This window comes from Rhincodon typus, chromosome 30, assembly GCF_021869965.1.
Source record: "Rhincodon typus isolate 14 chromosome 30, sRhiTyp1.1, whole genome shotgun sequence".
NCBI lineage: Eukaryota > Metazoa > Chordata > Chondrichthyes > Orectolobiformes > Rhincodontidae > Rhincodon > Rhincodon typus.
In genome coordinates, this window is record NC_063361.1 from 228,565 (window position 1) to 248,102 (window position 19,538).

The 19,538-nt window shown below is 42.8% G+C and overlaps 1 protein-coding gene across 7 annotated transcripts in view; it reads right to left on the reverse strand.

The window, feature by feature from the left end:
- The window catches only part of LOC109937392 (corticotropin-releasing factor receptor 1-like), a 303,154-nt gene that overhangs the window by 208,589 nt on the left and 75,027 nt on the right, over positions 1-19,538 (reverse strand). For 3 of the 7 annotated variants that reach the window (XM_048614775.1, XM_048614777.1, XM_048614772.1), the window contains one exon: positions 4,300-4,419. In XM_048614775.1, coding sequence (XP_048470732.1) covers positions 4,300-4,382 — 83 coding nt within the window. In that variant the 5' untranslated portion in view covers positions 4,383-4,419. Of the gene's footprint in view, positions 1-4,299; positions 4,420-17,969; positions 18,533-19,538 lie in introns of those variants that run through there. The other 4 variants (XM_048614771.1, XM_048614773.1, XM_048614776.1 and 1 more) reach the window with 2 other exon arrangements.

The window sequence follows — 19,538 nt, forward strand, 5'->3', positions numbered from 1 at the left end:
ACAACATCCACTACTCTACCCTCATTGATAATCTTCATCACCTCCGAAAAATTCAATCAAGTCAGTAAGACACGACCTGCCCTGCACAAAGCCATGCTGACTGTTTCTAATTAGGCAGTCTTTTTTTCCCCCAAATGTGCATAAATCTTTTCCCTAAGAGTTCTCTCCAATAGCTTCCCAATCACTGAAGAAAGACTCACCGGTCTCTAGTTTCCTGAATTATCCCTATTTCTCTTCTTGAACAGAGGAACATTATCTACTCGCTGGTCCTCGGTGATCTTTCCAGTGGCTAGTGAGTGATCCTACCTTCTCCCTAGTTATCTTCTTATTTTTAATGTATATACACAATGACTTAGGATGTTCTTCAAATCTATTTGCCAAGGGCATTTCATGGTCCCTTCTTGCTCTCCCAATTCCCTACTTGAGTTCTTTCCTGCTTTCTTTATATTCCTCATGGCTCCTGCCCAATTTTAGCTTCATAAACTTTATATATGCTTTTTTCCTTTTGACTAAATTCATAACCTCCCTCATTATCCAAGGGTCCCTTACCTTGCCACCCTTTTCCTTCCTCTCTACTGGAACATGCCTGTCCAGAAATTTGATCAGTAAGTCTTTAAAAAACTCCCACATGTCAAATGTGGACTTGCCTGATAATTGGGAGGAGCTGTTAACACTTGCGAGCACCTGACTAATACTGACATAATTTGCCCTGCACCAATTTAGTTCCTACCCACAAGGCCCCGACTACTTATCTTTGTTCATAGCTACTTAAAACTTAAGGAGATAGTAAGAACTGCTGACACTGGACTCTGAGATAACAGAGTGTGGAACTGGAGGGAAAAAAAAAAGTCCCAATCCAATACGTCAGCTTTCCTGCTCCTCTGATGCTGCCTGGCCTGTGTTCCTCCAGTTCCACACTTATCTAAAACTTAAGGAGTTGTGATCACTGTTTCCAAAATGCTCTCCCACTGAAAGGTCAGCCAGCTGGCCAGGTTCATTAGCCAACACAAAATCTAGTATGTCCTCTCCTCTAGTTGGACAATCCACATACTGTTTCAAGAAACCATCTTGGATGTACTTAAATTCTGCCCCATCTAAGCCTCTTGCTCTAAGGGAATCCCAGTCAATAGTGGGGAAGTTTAAATCCGCCACTATGACAACAGTTATTGTACCTTTCCATAATCTGCCTACATATCTGTTCCTCAAATCTCAGTGGCTGTTGGAATCCCTTAAGTATAATCCTAACAGAGTGATTGCACCCAACTTATTTTTGAGCTCTACCCATACTGGCTTAGTGGATGAGCCCTCCATTATATTCTCTGAGTTCAGATAGGTCCTTCTCCCTGATTAGTAATGCAACTCAACCTCTTTTCACTATCCTTCCAGCTCACCTAAAACAACAAAACCCTGGAACGTTGAACAGCCAGTCCTGTCCCTCTTTCAACCAAGTCTCTGTAACAGCCACAACATCATAGTCCCATGTACCGATCCAGGCTCTAAGCTCATCTGCCCTACCTATAATACTCCTTGCATTGAAATAAACACACATCAGCCCATTAGTACCATCGTGTTCATTTACCTCTCTCTGCCTGTCCCTTATTTCTGATTTACTGGCCCCAACATCTACCTTCCCCTCAATCCCTCCACTTGCTGACCTACTGCTTTGGTTCTCATTCTAGTTTAAACCCTCCCAAGTAGCACCAGAGAACCTCCCTGTGAGGATATTGGTTCCCTTCCAGTTTAGGTGCGACCCATCCCTCTTGTACAGGTCACCCATCCCCCAGAAGAACATAGAACAGTACAGCACAGTACAGGCCCTTTGGTCCATGATGTTGTGCCAAACTTTTACCCTAAACCTAAGGTCTATCTAACCTCCACCCCTACCTTATACTATCATCCATATGCCTATCTAATAGCTGCTTAAATGCCCCTAATGAGGCCAACTCCACTACCCGCTCCGGCAATGCATTCCACTCAGGAGGTCCCAATGATCTAAGAACCTGAAACCTTGTCCCCTGTACCAACTCCTTAGCCATGCGTTCATCTGTCCTATCTGTTTATTCCTTGCCTCACTAGCACGTGGCAGTGGTAGTAACCCAGAGATTACAACCCTTGGAGGTCCTTCTTTTCAGTCTCTCTCCTAACTCCCTGTACTCATTCCTCAGGACCTCATCCCTTTTTCTACCTATGTCGTTGGTACCCGTGTGCAAAATGACCTCTGGCTATTCACGATCCCCCTTAAGAATTACATGCAACTGTTCAGAGAGGTCTTTGACCATAACATCAGGGAGGCAACACACCATTCTAGGGTGTCAAAGGTGGACACAGAAAAGCCTGTCTGTGCCCCTAGAGAGTCTCCCTCTACTATCGCTCTGTAGGACTTTGCCTGACCCTGCTCTACAGCAGAGCCAGTTGTGTCGTCACAGGCCTGGCTGCTGCAGTTACACTCCCATGAGAGGCTGCTCCAGCCCAACCCCAGCAGTAGAGTGGATGTTGAGAAGATGTTTCCACTAGTAGGAGAGGCTAGATCCCAAGAGCACAATGTCATATGAAAGGATGACCCTTTAGAACCGAGATGAAGAGGAATTTCTTAAGCTGTGTTTAATCTGTGGAACTGATTGCCGAAGGCTATGGAGGCCAAGTCATTCAGTGTATTTAAGATAGAGATTAGAGGTTCATGTTTAGTCAGGAGGATCAAGGGTAAGGGGGAGAAAACAGTAAATTGGGGTTGAGAGAAACATATCAGCCACAATCAAATGGCAGAGGAGACTTGGTGGGCTGAATGGCTTCATTTCTGTTCCTATCTTATTGTCGTGCCGCAGTTCAACTATGATTGTATTGAATCTTGGATTAGATCAAAGGGACTGAATCTCCTGTTTTATTGTTTCTCAGTTGAATAGATTTAAATTATCATTTGCCCACATCTCCATCATTCTCCTGTGTATTGTATTGCTATTTGCCTACGTGCTCACCAACTCTGTAAGAAAACTGTTACGATCCGAGACTAGACCATCAAATTTACGTTTGAGATCTGGCCAGGGATCTGAGGGCACATTGTGAGATTCCATGGATTCTAGTTGATTCCATGGTTTTGAACAAAAATAATAAACATTGTTGGACAACATTAGAGTTGTAATACAATCTATAGTCCAGGGTTTTATTTCTAACATCTGTGTTAACATCAGCAAATGTGGATAATAAGTTGTGATTTGACAACCTACAGAGAACATCAAATCACAAGTGCTAATAAGTCAGATCCCAGATTTCACAGCAATTCCCCTTACATATGGGGTTTTGAACCTTATTAACCCTCAAAAAAATAATGGTAATTCTTACATTTGCAGATCTGCCCTTGAAATTCCTTCTCAAGAACTTCTCCTTCATGGACTACTCAATGACTGCTGCTGTTTTGGTCGATTATCTTAGATCTTGAGTGATTGCACTCTTGAATGCAAAAACTGCATCCAGTACTCACTTAGTTATAATTCCAGCTCTTCCCTCGCACCTAGCTTCACTGATCCAGACCTACCCCCAGGCTTTTCCATGAGCTCTGATCTTGCTCAGTTGCATCAAACATGTTTGGCTGGTGGCCTTCTCAACCTCCACACTCTCAACTGCAATATTAATGCTCACGGGTTTCTTCCAAGCCCCTCACAGCTTTTCCCAACTTAAAGCTAGTGACCTTCCCACTTTTCCATCCAAGGATGACTTCTTGTCCAGACTCCAACACACTGTTGCCCATCAATTCCTTGAATCTCTTCCTGAGCTTAAACAGCACAGTGACATCCGACTGCTGTTGATTCTGCACTGAGACCCCTACACGTGTACTTCAGCTGCCTTCCCTGCGATACAGCTAACAGAGTCTTCTGTCTGTCTGTCTGTCTCTCACACAGACACACACACACGTTGAGGAGAGATTTTTTCACCCAGGGAGTGGTAAGCCCGTGAAATTCACAAACACAAAGCAGTCAAGGGCAAGACATTGTATGATTTCAAGAAGGAGCTGGATATAACACTTGGGGCTAAAGCGAGAGTAAGCAGGAACAGACTATAGAGTTGGATGATCAGCCATGATCATAAAGGAGTAGTAGAGCAAGCTTGAAGGACTTAATGGCCTACTCCTGCTCCTATTTCTTATGTTTCTATGTTTCAGCGTCCACAACCAATTTACAATGCTACAATAAGTGCCTCCCCTACTGCTGAGCAGAATTGAATGTTGCAAGTCCTTGAATTTTCTGTTCCACCAATGTTACATGATCACAGAATTGCTGCAAATGGATTTCATCACAAAGTACTTACTTGTTGTGTTGTATTGGATACCATTGAAGTATTCTGGACAGGGTCTTGTAACAAGTTGCCCGACTGGGCTTTTGTGCCAACATGTTCCAATCAGGTCAGTGGATGAATTGCAATAGGGTCCTGAAAAATAAATATCAATTGATGATACAAATATTCTGACATTTAATTAAATCACAAAATGTATCAATTTAAGAAGATGGCCTCTTTAGCGTATTTCGTCTTTTCCTTTACCCGATTTCTACACCATATTTGGTTTATGCCAGACTCTTCCCAGTAGATCTGGCTCAAGACTGCTTTATAAATTTGGTACTTAGAGCCATCATCAGAACCAGGCTTTCTTTGTTCACATCGGAACTACATCCAGAAGCAAGAACCAAAGTTCAAAAGAGATTTACTAGAATGGGACCAGAGATTTTTGTATTTATTCACTCATGGAATGTGGGCAGCACTGGCAGGACCAGCATTTATTGTCTATCCCTAATTACCTTTCAGAAAATGGTAGCAAGATACTTCTTGAACTGTTGCAGTCTACATGCTGTAAGTAGATCTAAAAGTGTCTTGAGGGAGAGAGCTCCATGCTTTTTGAACCAGGGACACTGAAGGAATGGTGCAATATTTCCAAGTCAGGATGGTGGGTGGCATGAGGAAAATGTGCAGATGATAGCATTCCCATCTATCCTTTCTTGTCCTTTTAGATAGTAGTGGTCATAGGTTTGGAGGGCGCTGTCTATGGAGCCTTGGTGAATTTCTTCAGTACACCTTATTGCTGCTACTGAATGTTGGTAGTGGAAGGAGTGAATGCTTGTGGATATAGTGCCAGTCAAGCAGGCTGCTTTATCCTGGATGGTGTCAAGCTTCTTGAGTGTTGTCGGAGTTGCACTGATCCAGGCAATGGGCTGATGGGTGCAACTCATCACACTCTTGACTTGTGCCTTATAGATGGTGGACACGTTTTGGGGAGTCAGGAGGTGAGTTACTTGCTACAGTATTCCCAGCCTCTGACCTGCTCTTGTAATCACTATTTATACAGCTAGACTAGCTCAGTTTCTGATTAAATGGTAACCCTCAGGATGTTGAGAATGGGGAATTCAGTGATGGAAATACCACTGAAAGTCAAGGGACAATAGTCGATTGTCTCTTTTTTGGAAATGATCATTACCCAGCACTCATGTGGCAAGCATGTTACTTGCCCAAACCTGGACATTTGCTTCAGAGTCTCAAGAATTGTGAATATTGCTGAGCATTATAAAATCATCAGCAAACATTGCCACTTCTGGCCTTATGGTAGAGGGAAGGTCAGTTTTGAGGCAGTTGAAAATGGTTGGGCCCAAGGTACTACCCTGGTGAACTCCTGTAGCGATGTCCTGGAGCTGAGATGATTGACCTCCACCAACCGTAACCACCTTTCTATTTGACAGGTATGACTCCAACAGCAGAGAGTTTGCTCCAATATCCATTGACTCCAGTTTTGCTACGGCTCCTTAATGCTATGCTTGGATAAATGCACCCAATTTGTTATTTACATTAATAACTTGGACATGAATGTGGAAGGTATAATTATTAAGTTTGCAGATGACATGAAAATTGATGGTGTCACCACCAAAAAGGAATGCTGGTCCAAAAGATAAGTGCCCACAGGATCCAAGGCAAGTTGGCAAACTGGATCCAAAATTAGCTTGCAAATGGGAGGCAAAGGGTAATGATGAAGGGTTATTTTTATAATTGGAAGCCCGTGACCAGCAGTGTACCACAGGGATCAGTGCTTGGACCCTGGTTGTTTGCTATATACATTTAACAACTTGGATGTAAAAAGGTATCATTATAAGTTTACAGATGTCACAAACTGGTGTTGTTGTTGATTGCGAGGAGAATGGTCTCAGACAAAGTCTAATACTGATCAGCTGCTCACTTGGGCAGAGGAATGGCATATGGAATTTGATTCTAATAAGTGTGAGGTGATGCAGTTTTGAAGGTCTAGTAATGGAAGGACATACATAATGAGTAGTAGATGCCTAGGGAGTACAGAGGAACAAAGGGACTTTGTTGTTTGAGTCCATAGACCCATGAAGGTGTCAGCACAGGTAGACAGGATGGCGAAGGTGGCAAATGGGATCTTGCCTCAGGGCATAGAATAAAGAGCAAGGAAGTCTTGTTACAACTTGATAAAATATTGGTTAGGCCACAGATGGAATACTAAGTGTGGCAACCAGAACTGCACAATCAGAAAGACATGATTACACTGGGCAGAATGCAGAGGAGATCCCCTACAGTGTGGAAACAGGCCCTTCGGCCCAACAAGTCCACTCCAAACCTCAGAGCATCCCACCCAGACCCATCCCCCTATAACCCACCTAACCTACACCTCCCTGAACGCTATGGGCAATTTAGCATGGCTAATCCACCTAACCTGCATATCTTTGGACTGTGGGAGGAAACCCGAGCACCCGGAGGAAACCCACACAGACACGGGGAGAATGTGCAAACTCCTCAGACAGTCACCCGAGGCTGGAATCAAATCCGGGCTCCCTGGCGCTGTGAGGCAGCAGTGCTAACCACTGTGCCACCCAAGATTCACCAGGATGTTGCCTGGAATGAAAAGTCTCAGGTATGAGGAGAGATTGTTTGTTTTCCTTGGAGGAAAGTAGGCTGAGAGGAGTATCTGATTGAGGTAAACAAAAAATTGAGATGTACACAGTAGAGTAGATCATAAGAATTTCTTCTCCATGCCAGTTATGTCTAAGACAACAGGGCACAAGATTTTTTTTAAGTTTAACATGAGAATCAAGTGGTTTAAAGGGGATTGGAGAGATAATTTTTTCATCCAGCATATGCTAGAATATGGAATGCACTGCCGTAGGATGGTAAAGGCAAGCACTCTCGCAACACTTGAGAAGCATCTGAATGAGTACCTAAAATGCCAGGACATAGTAGGCTATGTACCAAGTTCAGGAAAATGGGATTGATGGCATATGCTGCTTGATTGCACTGTTGCTGACACGTTCAAAACACTTTACTGATGATCAAGAGTAATCAGATGGGATGATAATTGACCAGGTTAGATTTGTCCAACTTTGTGTTTACAGGACATCTGGGCAATTTTCCACATTGTCTGGTAGATGCCAGTGTTGTAGCTGCACTGGAGTAGGGGTGTGGCAAGTTCTAGAGCAGTTCTAGTCTTGAGTGCTTTTGTCAGAATACTTTCCTCTAGCTGAGGTACGATAGACATTTGTGTTACTTGTTGCTCTTTTAATTACAGATTGTTTCCCTCCTGTGGAGATGATGGCTGTACAGTAATGTCATTGGTCAAGTATTCTGGAGTCCCAAGCTCATGCTCTGGGGATAAAGGTTCAATTCACACTATAGTAGGTGGTGAATCTATATTTTGATAAAAATCTGGAATTAAAGAGTAGATTAAAAGCTAACAGGGGTGGGATCCAGACAGAATTTTCAACAGGGGAAGTTGAATAGCCAAAATCAGAAGAGACAATGACTGAATTAGGAAGGCATAGTCATTATAGGTCAGATAAGGCACAAGGGAGTTTGGCAAGCTTTGATCATACTTTACTTTTAGGACTCTGACAAACAAGGCAGATGAGTAGAGGGCACAAATTAAAACATATGGAGTATGATGTCATTGCTGTCTGAGACATGGTTGAGAGAGGGGCAAGATGGCAGCTCAACATTTCAGGTTACAAGGTCTTCAGGATAGGTAGAGAAGGAGATGTCACAATATTGATCAGAGAATCTACTGCAGCAGTAAGAAGTTAGAAGGCTCCTCAAATGAAACCGTTTGGATAGAACTTAAGAACAAAAATGGAGCAATCACATTGCTGAGAGTGTACTCTTGGCCTAACAGTCCGAGAGAAACAGAAGGGCAGATATGTCAGCAAATTTCAGAGAAGTGCAGAAGTAATAAGGTAGTGGTAGTAGGAGATTTCAACTTAAGCAATATTGATTGGAGTGGCCTTTGTGTGAAAAGGTTTGAAGGGAACAGATTTCTTAAAATTCATCCAGGAGAGCTTTATGTCAGTACATAGAAGGCTTTAAAAGAGAGGGAGTGGAATTGGGCTTAATTTTAGTGAACAAAGCAAATGGTTGAAGAATTGAAGTTCTAAACTGGGGGAAAGGCTGATTTTAATACAATCAGGTATAGTCTGGCCAGAGCGGACTGGGAGCAGATACTTTCAGTTAAATCTGCCTCAGAACCATGGGATGATTCGAGAAGGCAAGCGTAGTACATGCCAACATGTTCCAATAAAGGACGGGACCATCAAATCCTGAGAAACCTGGATATTGAGTGGTATGCAGCATTCGATAAAGAGAAAAGGGAGGCTTATGACAGAGACTGAGGGCTCAAAACTACAGATACCCTAGAGGAGAATTGAATGTGCAAGAAGGAACTAAAGATTAGGAGAGCTAAAGGGTGATATGAAAGGATACTGACAGGTAAAATAAAGGAAAATCCTAAGTTATTTTACAGGCATGTGTAAAGGATCATGAGGAAAAAAGAAGTAGGGTCCATTAAGGGTGATAGTGATAATTTATACATGGAGCCAGAGGATGCAACTTGGGTTCTAAATGAATACATTCACTAGTGAGGGGCATGATATGAACACAAAGAAAATCAGGGAGAAGGTTTGTGATACAATTGAAGAAATTAGCATAGACAGTGAGGAGGTTCTGCATGATCTGACAGGCTTAAAATTTCTAGCACCAGATGAAATGTGTCCTAATTTGAGTGACGCAAGGGAGGAACTTTCAATTTATCTCTGGCCAGAGAAGGAATATCAGGGGACTGGAGGACAGCCAGTGTGGCACTGTTAATCAAAAAGGGAGCAAAGGACAAACCAAAAAGTGACAGGCCAGTCAGTTTAACCTTGAAGGGGAAACTGCTGGAGGCAATTCTGAGGGGCAGAATTAATGTGTATTTAGAGGGATAGGGATTAATCAGGAACAGTCAGCATGATTTTGTTTCGGGGAAATCATGTTTGACCGACTTGACTGAATTTTTTGAAGCGCCGACCAGGTGCGTAGATGTGGACAATGCTTTTGATGTAGTCTACTTGCATTTCAGCTTTTTGGTAAGATCTCACATGGGAGTCTGGTAACAAAGAGCCCATGGGATCCAAGGAAATTTAACAAATTGGATCCATACTTGGCTGATTGGCAAGAAACAGAGGGTGATGATCGAGGGGTGTTTTTTTCCTGACTGGAAGCATGTATCAGTTGGGTCCCACAAGGGTGCTGGGGTCCTTGCTGTTTGTCAGTTATATAAATGGATTAGACTTGAATGTAGGACAGTTGATCACTAAGTTTGCAGACAATACAAAAGTTGGTGGGGTTGTAAATAGTTGGGAAGATTGCCTCAGATTATAGCAGGATATAGACAGGCTGGTCAGTAGTTTATAGAATTCCGTCCAGTTAAGTGGACTAGAGGGCACATTTTTAAAGGTGAGAGGAGAGACATTTAAAGAAAAAAGTGAATCAATTTTTTTTTAAAGAGGGTGGTTCACCATGTGGAATGAACTTCCTGAGGAAGTGGTGAATGGGGGTACAATTACAATATTTAAAAGACATTTTGGGTAAGTACATGAATAGGAAAGGTTTGGAGGAATATGGGCCAGGAGCAGACAGGTGGACTAGTTTAGTTTGGGATTTTGGTCAGCATGGACTGGATGGACTGAAGGGTCTGTTTCTGGACTGTATGACTCTCACTTTACTCAGTGATTCTAAGTGGGCACAGAGGCCACAGGAAAAGATAGGGTGGGTAAAGATACTGTTTTCAACACTTGGGGGTTCTACAACTAAGGGGCATAATTGAAGAATTAAAGCCAGACCATTCAAAAGTAATGTTAGGAAGCACTTCTACACAAAGGGTTGTTGAGATTTGGAACACGTTTCCACAGACAGCAGTTGATGCCAGATCAGTTGTTAACTTTAAACAGAGGCAGGTAAATTTTTGTTAACCAAAGCTATGAAGGGATATGGGCCAAAGGCAGTATATGGAGTTAGGCCACAGATCAGCCATGATATTATTGAATGATAGGACATGCTTGAACGGAAACAGACTCTTTGGTCCAAATAATCCATGCCAACCAGATATCCGAGAAATCTAGTCCCATTTGCCAGGATTGGGCCCATATCCCTCTAAACCCTTCCTATTCATATACCCATCCAGGTGCCTTTTAAATGTTACAATTGTACCAGCCTCTGGCAGCTCATTCCATACATGTAAGATCCTCTATGTGAAAATGTTGCCCATTAGGTCCCTTTTAAATCTTTCCCCTCTAGGTTTGGACTTCTCCACCCCTGAGAAAAGACCTTGTCTATTTACCCTATCCATGCCCTTCATGATTTCATAAACCTCTATAAGGTCACCCCTCAGCCTCCAACACTCCAAGGAAAATAGACCCAGCCTATAGCTCAAACCCTCCAATCCTAACAACATCCTTGTAAATCTTTCCAGAACCCTTTGAAATTTCACAACATCCTTCCAATAGCAGGGAGACTAGAACTGCACACAATATTGGCCTAACTAATGTCCTGTACAGCCACAACATGACCTCCCAATTCCTATATTCAATGCATGACCAATAAAGGCAAGCATACCAAACATTTTCTTCACTATCCTATCTACTTGTGACTCCACTTTTAAGGAACTATGAACCTGCACTCCAAGGTTTCTTTGCTCAGCAACACTCCCCAGGACTCCCCATTAAGTGTATAAGCCCTGCCCTGATTTGCCTTTCCAAAATGCAGCACCTCCCATTTATCTAAATTAAACTCCATGTGCCATGGCGATAGCAAGAACTGCTGATGCTGGAGTTAGAGTCAATACAGTGTGGAGCTGGAAGCCCGAAATGTCAACTCTCCTGCTCCTCTAATGCTGCCTGACCTGCTGTGTTCCTCCAGCTTCACACTGTAATGACTCCATCTGCTATTCCTCGGCCCATTGGTCTAACTGATCAAGATCCCATTGTACTCTGAAGTAACCTTCTTCGCTGTCCACTATACCTCTAATTTTGATGTAATCTGCAAACCTACTAACTTTACCTCCTTTGTTCACAACCAAATCATTTATATAAATGACAAAAAGCAGTAGACCCAGCACCAATCATTGTGGCATACTGCTTTGTCACAGGCCTCCAGTCTGAAAAGCAACCCTCCACCTCCACCCTCTGTCTTCTACCTTTGAGCCAGCTGTCTATCCAGATAGCTAGTTCTCCCTGTATTCCATGTGATCTAACCTTGCTAACCAGTCTACCATGATGAACCTTGTCAAATGTCTTACTGAAGTCCATATAGATCACATCCACTGCTCTGCCCTCAATCAATCCTCTTTTTCACTGCTTAAGTTAGCGAGACAATTTCCCATGCACAAAGCCATGTTAACTATCCCTAATCAATCCTTGCCTTTCCAAACACATGTAAATCCTGTCCCTCAGGATTCCTTCCTACAACTTGCCCACCACTGATGTCAGGCTCACCAGTCTATACCTCCTTGGCTTTTTCTTACCACCTTTCTTAAAATAGTGGCACCATGTTAGCCAACCTTCAGTCTTCTGGCATCTCACTTGTGGCTATCGATGATACAAATATCTCAGCAAGAGGCCCAGCAATCACTTCCCTAGCTTCCCACAGAGTCCTAGGCTTCACCTGATTAGGTCTTGGGGATTTATTCACTTTTATGCATTTTAAGCCATCCAACACCACCTCCTCTGTGGTGTGGAATTTATTTCCCCACGTTCTACATCTTCCATGTCCTTCTCTGCTGTAAACTGATGCAAAATCATCGTTTGGTATCTCCCCCATCTTCTATGGCTCCACACATAGGCAGCCATGTTGACCTTAAAGGGGCCCTATTCGCTCCCTAGTTACTCTTTTGTCCCCAATGTATTTATGAATCCATTTGGATTCTCCTTAACACTGTTTACCAAAGCTATCTCATATCCCTTTTCTGTCCTCCTGATTTCCCTCTTAAGTATACTCCTACTGCTTTTATATTCTAAGGATTCACTCAATCTCTGCTGTCCATACCTGACATATGCATTATTCTTTTTCTTGACCATAATCTCAATTTCTCTAGTCATCCAGCATTCCCTACACCTACCAGCCTTACCCTTCACCCCAACAGGAAAATACTGTCTCTGGACTCGTTATGTCATTTTTGAAGGCTTCCCATTTTCCAGCCATCCCTTTACTTGCAAACATCTGCCACCAAATCTTGCCTAATCCCATCAAAATTAGCCTTCCTCCAATTAAGAAATTTAAAATTTAGATCCAGTCCATCCTTTTCCATTGCTATTTTAAAACTAATAGAATTATGATCAATGGCCTCAAAGTGCTCCCCCACTGACACCTCAGTCCCCTGCCCTGCCTAATTTCCCAAGAGTAGGTCAAGTTTTGTACCTACTATAGTAGGTACATCCACATACTGAATCATAAAATTTTCTTGTACACACAAATTCCTCTCCATCCAAGCCCTTAACACTATGACAGTCCCAGTCTGTTTGGAAAGTTAAGACTCCATACCACAACCACCCTACTATTCTTACAGATAACAAATCACCTTTCAAATTTGTTTCTCAATTTCCAGCTGACTATTGGGGGAATCTATTGTACAATCCCAATAAGGTGATCATCCCTTTCTTATTTCTCAGTTCCACCCAAGAAACCACCCCCACCCCACTAGTTTAAATCCTCCCAAGCAGCTCTAGCAAATCTCCTTGCCAGTATTATTAGCCCCCTCCCAATTCAGGTACAATCCATCCTTCTTATTCAGGTCACTTCTACTCCAATTTTCACTTCAAAATTGTGAATCCTTCTCCCCTGTATCAGCTCCTCTGCCACACATTCATCTCCTCTATCCTCTTATTCCTACCCTCACTAGCTCGTGGCATCGGGAGTAATCCAGGCATTACTATCCTTGAGGACTTCCTTTTTAAATTACTGCCTAGTTTTCTACATTCTCTCCTCAAAATCTCATCCTTTTCACTTCTTATATCATTAGTTCCAATGTGTGCTATGACCTCCTGCTGGTCTTTCTCCACTATGAGAATATTCTACACTCAGTTATCCTTGATCCTGGCTCCAGGGAGGCAACACATCATTCTGATTTCTCGCTGTGAGCTGCAGAACCTGTATGTCTGTGCCTCTGACTAAAGAGTCCCCTACCACAAATCGATCGCTCGGAATCTGGCATACACCTCATTACGTTAGAGCCAGTCTCACTTACAGAAGTCTGGCTGTCCTAAAACATTCCTCTAAGATTTCATGGCCCCCTAAAATTTCCCAAAACAGCATACCACACTTGTTTGAGATGGGGAGAGCCACAGGAAACTCCTGCATGACCTGCCTCCCTCTCCTGGAGGTCATCCATCTACTTGACTGTATCTTCGGTTTTTCTCCCTTCCTACACCTGCCATCTATCACATCTCCTTGCTCCTGCAAATTCCTCATTGCCTCTAATGGCTGCTCCAAACAATCCATGCAATCAGACAGGATTGCAACCGAACACACTTCCTGCAGACGTAATCATCAGTAACATGGAAACTCTCCCTAATGTCCCACAACCAACCGGAAGAGCACATCACTCTACTAAAGGCCATCTTTGCACCCTAATCTACAGAACTAGAAAACAGCACAATCTTACTGCTGTTAAAAACACTGCTCCAGGCTAACTTAGTAGCTAAGTTTTAGATTTTAAGTTTAAACAAGACTTCAAAAAAATTAGAAGAGTTAAGAGAGTGTGCATAGGAAAGCATTCGTGTGTAGAATAAAGAAGACAACGCAAAAAGATAAAGTTAAGGGAACTCTACCTGAATGGACATAGCATTTGCAACAATGTAGATTCATGGGCACAAATAGAGATCCATAGGTATGATATAATTGGCATTACAGAAACATGGTGACATGGTGACCAGGACTAAGAAGTGAATATTCAAGAATATTTGATGTTTAAGAATAGATAAGGAGGGATAGGTGGAGCTGTGCTGATAATAAGGGATGGCATCAGTACATTAGAAAGGGAGGATCTCAGATTGGAAGAACAATGTGAAGAATCTGTTTGCATAGAGATAAGAAACAGCAAGGGGCAGCAGACATTGGATAGAGTAATTTATAGGACACGAATAGTAGTGGGGGTGGGGGGTAGTGTTATTCAGGAGATGAGAGAATCACTTAGCATGGGCAACACAATTATCAAGGGTGACTTCCATCCAAAAATCATACATCACAAAACATTTTGGAAGCGGGCCTTTTGTCCCATCAAGTCCACAACAAATTTCCGAAGAGTACTCCACCCAGACCCATAACCCTACGCTATCCTATCCCTGTAACCCTACATTTCACATGGCTATTCCACTTGACCTACGCATCCCTGGACACAATGGGCAATTTAGCATGGCCAATCCACTCACCCATCAGGCCTCACTAACAGTGCAACCGGTACTGCCAATTCTGCAAACTGGACTGGTTTGCTGATTCCTTTGCTTTCCAGCCTTCTGATTTCTGCCTCTACTTTTGCCTAAAAGGCAAATAGCACCAAGTGAGCCTTGCAGAATCATGGAATTACTTCCTGGTCAATATGCAAGGTAGCCTTGCGTCTTTTGATAGTCCTTAGACCTTCCTGGTGTTTAATTAGAATTTCACTCAGGCAGCCGTTTTCTATGTTGAGCCACTCTAGTTGAATGTTTCTCAACCAATTTCACCCCATCAAGCTTGGGGCCGTGCCTTTTACTACAATCAGTAGTAACTGAACCAGCTGCTTCTCTTAAGAGACTGAAACAAAGTCAATCCCTTAATCTGTAAACATTCACCATTTAAGTTGTCAGTCGAGCTGAGATCTTATACAACCTTATGGATTGGAGTCCAGACCGAAATTTCTTAAAGACTGGTTCTGCAATCACAGAAATGGCTATGCTGATATCAACCTCCATTAGAACTGGGTGACTATTTAATCAGACGTTTATTTTGACTGGTTCTGATTTGAATGTTGCTAAGCAATTTAACTGTTCTAAACCAGGTGTTGGTGGACTTTCCAGGATGTGCACTCTCATGGATACCATCCTATGAGTTTTTGTACTCAGCTTAGTCTAGTGGGACTCCTCTGCTGTCTCAAGTCCACATACTGGCAGCAACTATAATGGCTTGCTGGCCTAGAGCCGGAAGAAACTTTTAACTATTTGGCTGAGGCTTGGCTTTGTTTTGGACTGATCTAGCGTCCTTCAATTCAGGATATGTCCTGAGTGAGGCTATGCATTTTCCTTCACTCAAATGGTGTTCCTCAAGCTCCATCAGACTGATGGTGTCTACTTCCATTGGAATGCCCTGCAACTCATATGCCCCACTTGCTGCATTTTCCACTGATAAAGCCAGTTGTGCCTGTTTGATGTCCAATTGGGCTTCAGCTACTAGGTGCTTTTGCAGGGTTACATCATTCATTCCACTTACCAAACAAAATCTCTCACCATCTCATAAGGGTTAAATCAAAGTCTCATACTCTGCCAGTCATTTTAACCTAGTCAAAAATCCTGATATGGGTTCCCCTGGTTCTTGAATTGCTGAGTGAAACTGATAGCATCTCAGAAGTAGAGGAGGCTTGGTGTCATAATATTCCTTAACTAAATCCATCAATTCTTGAAAGGTTTGGTATCTCAGGGAAAGTCAGGCTCCTAATAGTCAAAGCAGATGTGGGTCCACAAGCTGTCAGGATAATTACTTGCTTTTCATCTGCCCCAATATAATTTGCTCAGAAAAAAAAAATTCTTTCCATGTACTGGTCCCAGTTTTCAACAGCAGGGTCAAATGAATCAACTTTTCCAAATTAATTGCATGATAGTAAAACCTGGGAATTATAGATAAGTAACCTTAACATCTGTGGTAGGTAAGTTACTTTTGAAGATTCTGAGGGATAAGATATATATGCATTTGGAAAGACAGGGTTTGATTAGTAATACTCAGCATAGTTGTGTGTGTGGGAGATCATGCCTCACACATTTGTTAGAGTTCTTTGATGAAGTGACCAGGAAGGTTGATAAGGGCAGGGCGGTAGTATGTAGTCTATATGGATTTCAGTAAGGCTTTTGATAAGGTTCCACATGGTAAGGCTGCTCTGGAAGGTTAGATGACATGGAATCCAGGGAGAGCTGGCAAATTGGATACACAATTGGCTTAATGGTAGGAAGCAGAGAGTAATACTGGAAGGATGCTTGTTTGACTGGAGGCTTGTGACTAGTGGTGTGCCTCAGGGGTCGGTGCTGGGCCCATTACTATTTGTTATCTATGTCAATGATTTGTATGAGAATTTGTATGATTAGTAAGTTTGCACAGGACACTAAAATAGGTGGTATTATGGACAGTGGGGAAGGTTATCAGAAATTGCAGCATGATTTTGATAGGCTGGGGAAGTGGGCTGAGAAATGGCAAATGGAGTTTAATATAGATAAGTGTGAGGTGTTGCATTTTGGAAAATCAAATCAAGGTAGGAGTTTCATGGTGAATGGTAGAGCATTAAGGAGTATAGTGGAACAGAGGGACCCTGGAGTTCAGGTGCACAGTTCTCTGAAAGTGAAGTCGCAAGTTGATAGGACAGTAAAGAAGGCTTTTGACACACTGGCCTTCAGTCAGGGCATCGAGTATTGAAGTTGGGAAGTTATGTTGCAGTTCTACGGGATGTTGGTGAGGCTGCAATTGGAGTATTGTGTTCAGTTTTGGTCACCTTGCTATAGGAAGGATGTTATTAAACTGGAAAGAGTGCAGAAAAAAATTTACAAGGGATGTTGCCCGGACTCGAGGGACTGAGTTATAGGGAGAGGTTGGACAAGCTGGGACTTTTTTCTTAAAGGCATAGGAGACTGAGGAGGTATCTTATAGAAGTGTAGAAGATTATGAGAAGCATAAATAGGGTGAATGTACTCAGTCTTTTTCCCAGGTTTGGGGAATTGAGGACAAGAGGGCATCAGTTTAAGGTAAGAGGGGAAAGAATACATGGGAACCTGAGGGGCAACATTTTTACACAGAGGGTGGTACACATATGGAATGAGCTGCCAGTGAAAGTGGTTGAGGCAACTACATTAAAGACATTTAAAAGGCATTTGGACAAATACGTAGATAGGAAGAAAGGTTTGGAAGGATATGGACCAAGTTCAGGGAAATTGGCTTAGCATGGATGGACATTTTGGTCAGCATAAACCAGTTTGGGCCAAAGGGCCTGTCTCTGTGCTGTAAGGCTCTATGACTACAAATGCTACCCCAACTCAAAGACAACTGTTGCAAGCTAATTTCTTCAGGACTATGCTTTTTCTCTCATCATAGCTGAAATAACTCCAGAGGCATTTATCTTTTCTGGAAAATCACTGACATTAATCCAGTTCTCTGAGTGAGGAGGATGTCAGACACTGTTCCTTTTTCCTCCTTCCACATAGAAACACTAGCTATGGCCAGCCAGCTCAGAGTCACTTCTCAAACTGAGGAGATTCTAATTATTTTTTCACCCATATTGTGGGGGTGGGGGAAGTCAGTAAAGACACAGTGAAACATAATTTTATTACACATTTCCACCACCAGGAAAACACCAAGGCAGTCAGTAAACCAAGTAAACAAGCAAAGCTCAGAACAAGCAGTGTTCATCCGAAAACAAAAGTGGGGCAGGAGTACACTCCTGTTCTTACCTGTTAGCCAGGGCACTCTGATTGAACTGGATTTGCAGTTCCAATTATTTTCTACAAGGTCCACCTGGCTGACCTCATTATACTCACTACATCTACAAACCACAATGGGGTCCACATCATGCAGTACATTGCCTAGTCTTCCCATCATTACTTCATTTACTTACTTCTTAATTTGATTTTTAAAAATTCCCTATTTGTCTTCTAGTTTGTAACCTGTAAATATTTCCCCCAATTACCTTCAATCTAAAAATAACCTATAATGGAAAGTCAAATTATTAGCTATTACCAACCAATGAACTTGCCCTGTGATGTCACTCTTTCAGCTGGGCTCCCAATCCTGGGCTTCAATTTATCCTCCATATTCCCCAAAACTATAAACTCACTCAGGCTCTGTCTTGCTCCAGATGTGAGCTCTCCTTCTTAACTACTTAATGATCCTGTGCTTTCAACAGGCCCACTCTTTTTTCCTTTTTGGAGAATCCCTGAGACTCCTGTTTATTTTTTTCTTTCTCCCACACTACCACTGCACAGCAGTAGTGCTTATATTTTCCCCACATCACCCGTCATTGCATATGTCGTGACTCAGTAAAGACACCATTGTGCAAGGACTTTAAAGGCCCTCTTTTAAATTGAGCTGAGGTGAGCTGTAATGACTTATACTTGTTAAGCTTCAAAAGTAATTAACACCTATTAAAGCCCTATTCAAGCTTCAGGTGACTGACTGAATCAGCAACCTTATTAAACTTTTCAACCTATGGTTGTAGGTAGGCAGTCTGGATAAGTGGAAAAAGGATGGAGGCAAGGCAGGATGAAATGAGTTTGGTGGGACAGGAATAGGTTAATGTGATGGGTCTATGGGGGTGGTCTGGTTTATGGATTTTGGGAAGGAGGTAGAAGTGGGCTGTCTGGGGTTGGGAGAATATTAGGTTGGAGGTAGTGGGGGAAGATCTCTGGAAGGAATAAGGTCAGTGATAGTCCAAGCAACAATGGCCTGATGTTTGGATGAGGGGTCATAGTTCAGGGGGAGGTAGGAAGTTGGGTTTAAGCCTCTGCAAGGTGCCACACAATAATGGCACCACACTTGTTGGCAAGTTTGATGACAAAGTTAGGGTTGCCCTGAGAGAGCGAAGTGTGGCAATTTCAGAGGGGGACAGGTTAGAGTGGGTGAGGGGAGCAGTGAAATTGGGATAGCCAATATCACACTAACAGTTTTCAATGATAACGTTGTGGGCAGGTAAGGGGTCAGAAGAGGTCCAAGCAGAGGGTGAATACAGGGATAGTAGGAACTGCAGATGCTAGAGAATCCAAGACAACAAGGTGCAGAGCTGGATGAACACAGCAGGCCAAGCAGCATCATAGGAGCAGAAAGGCTGACGTTTTGGGCCTAGACCCTTCATCAGAAATGGGGGAGGGGAAGGGGGTTCTGAAATAAATAGGGAGAGAGTGGGAGGTGGATAGAAGATGGATAGGTGGAGAGGAAACAAACAGGTCGAAGAGGCGGGAATGGAGCCAGTAAAAGTGAGTGGACGTGTGGACGTGTGGACGTGTGGACGTGTGGACGTGTGGACG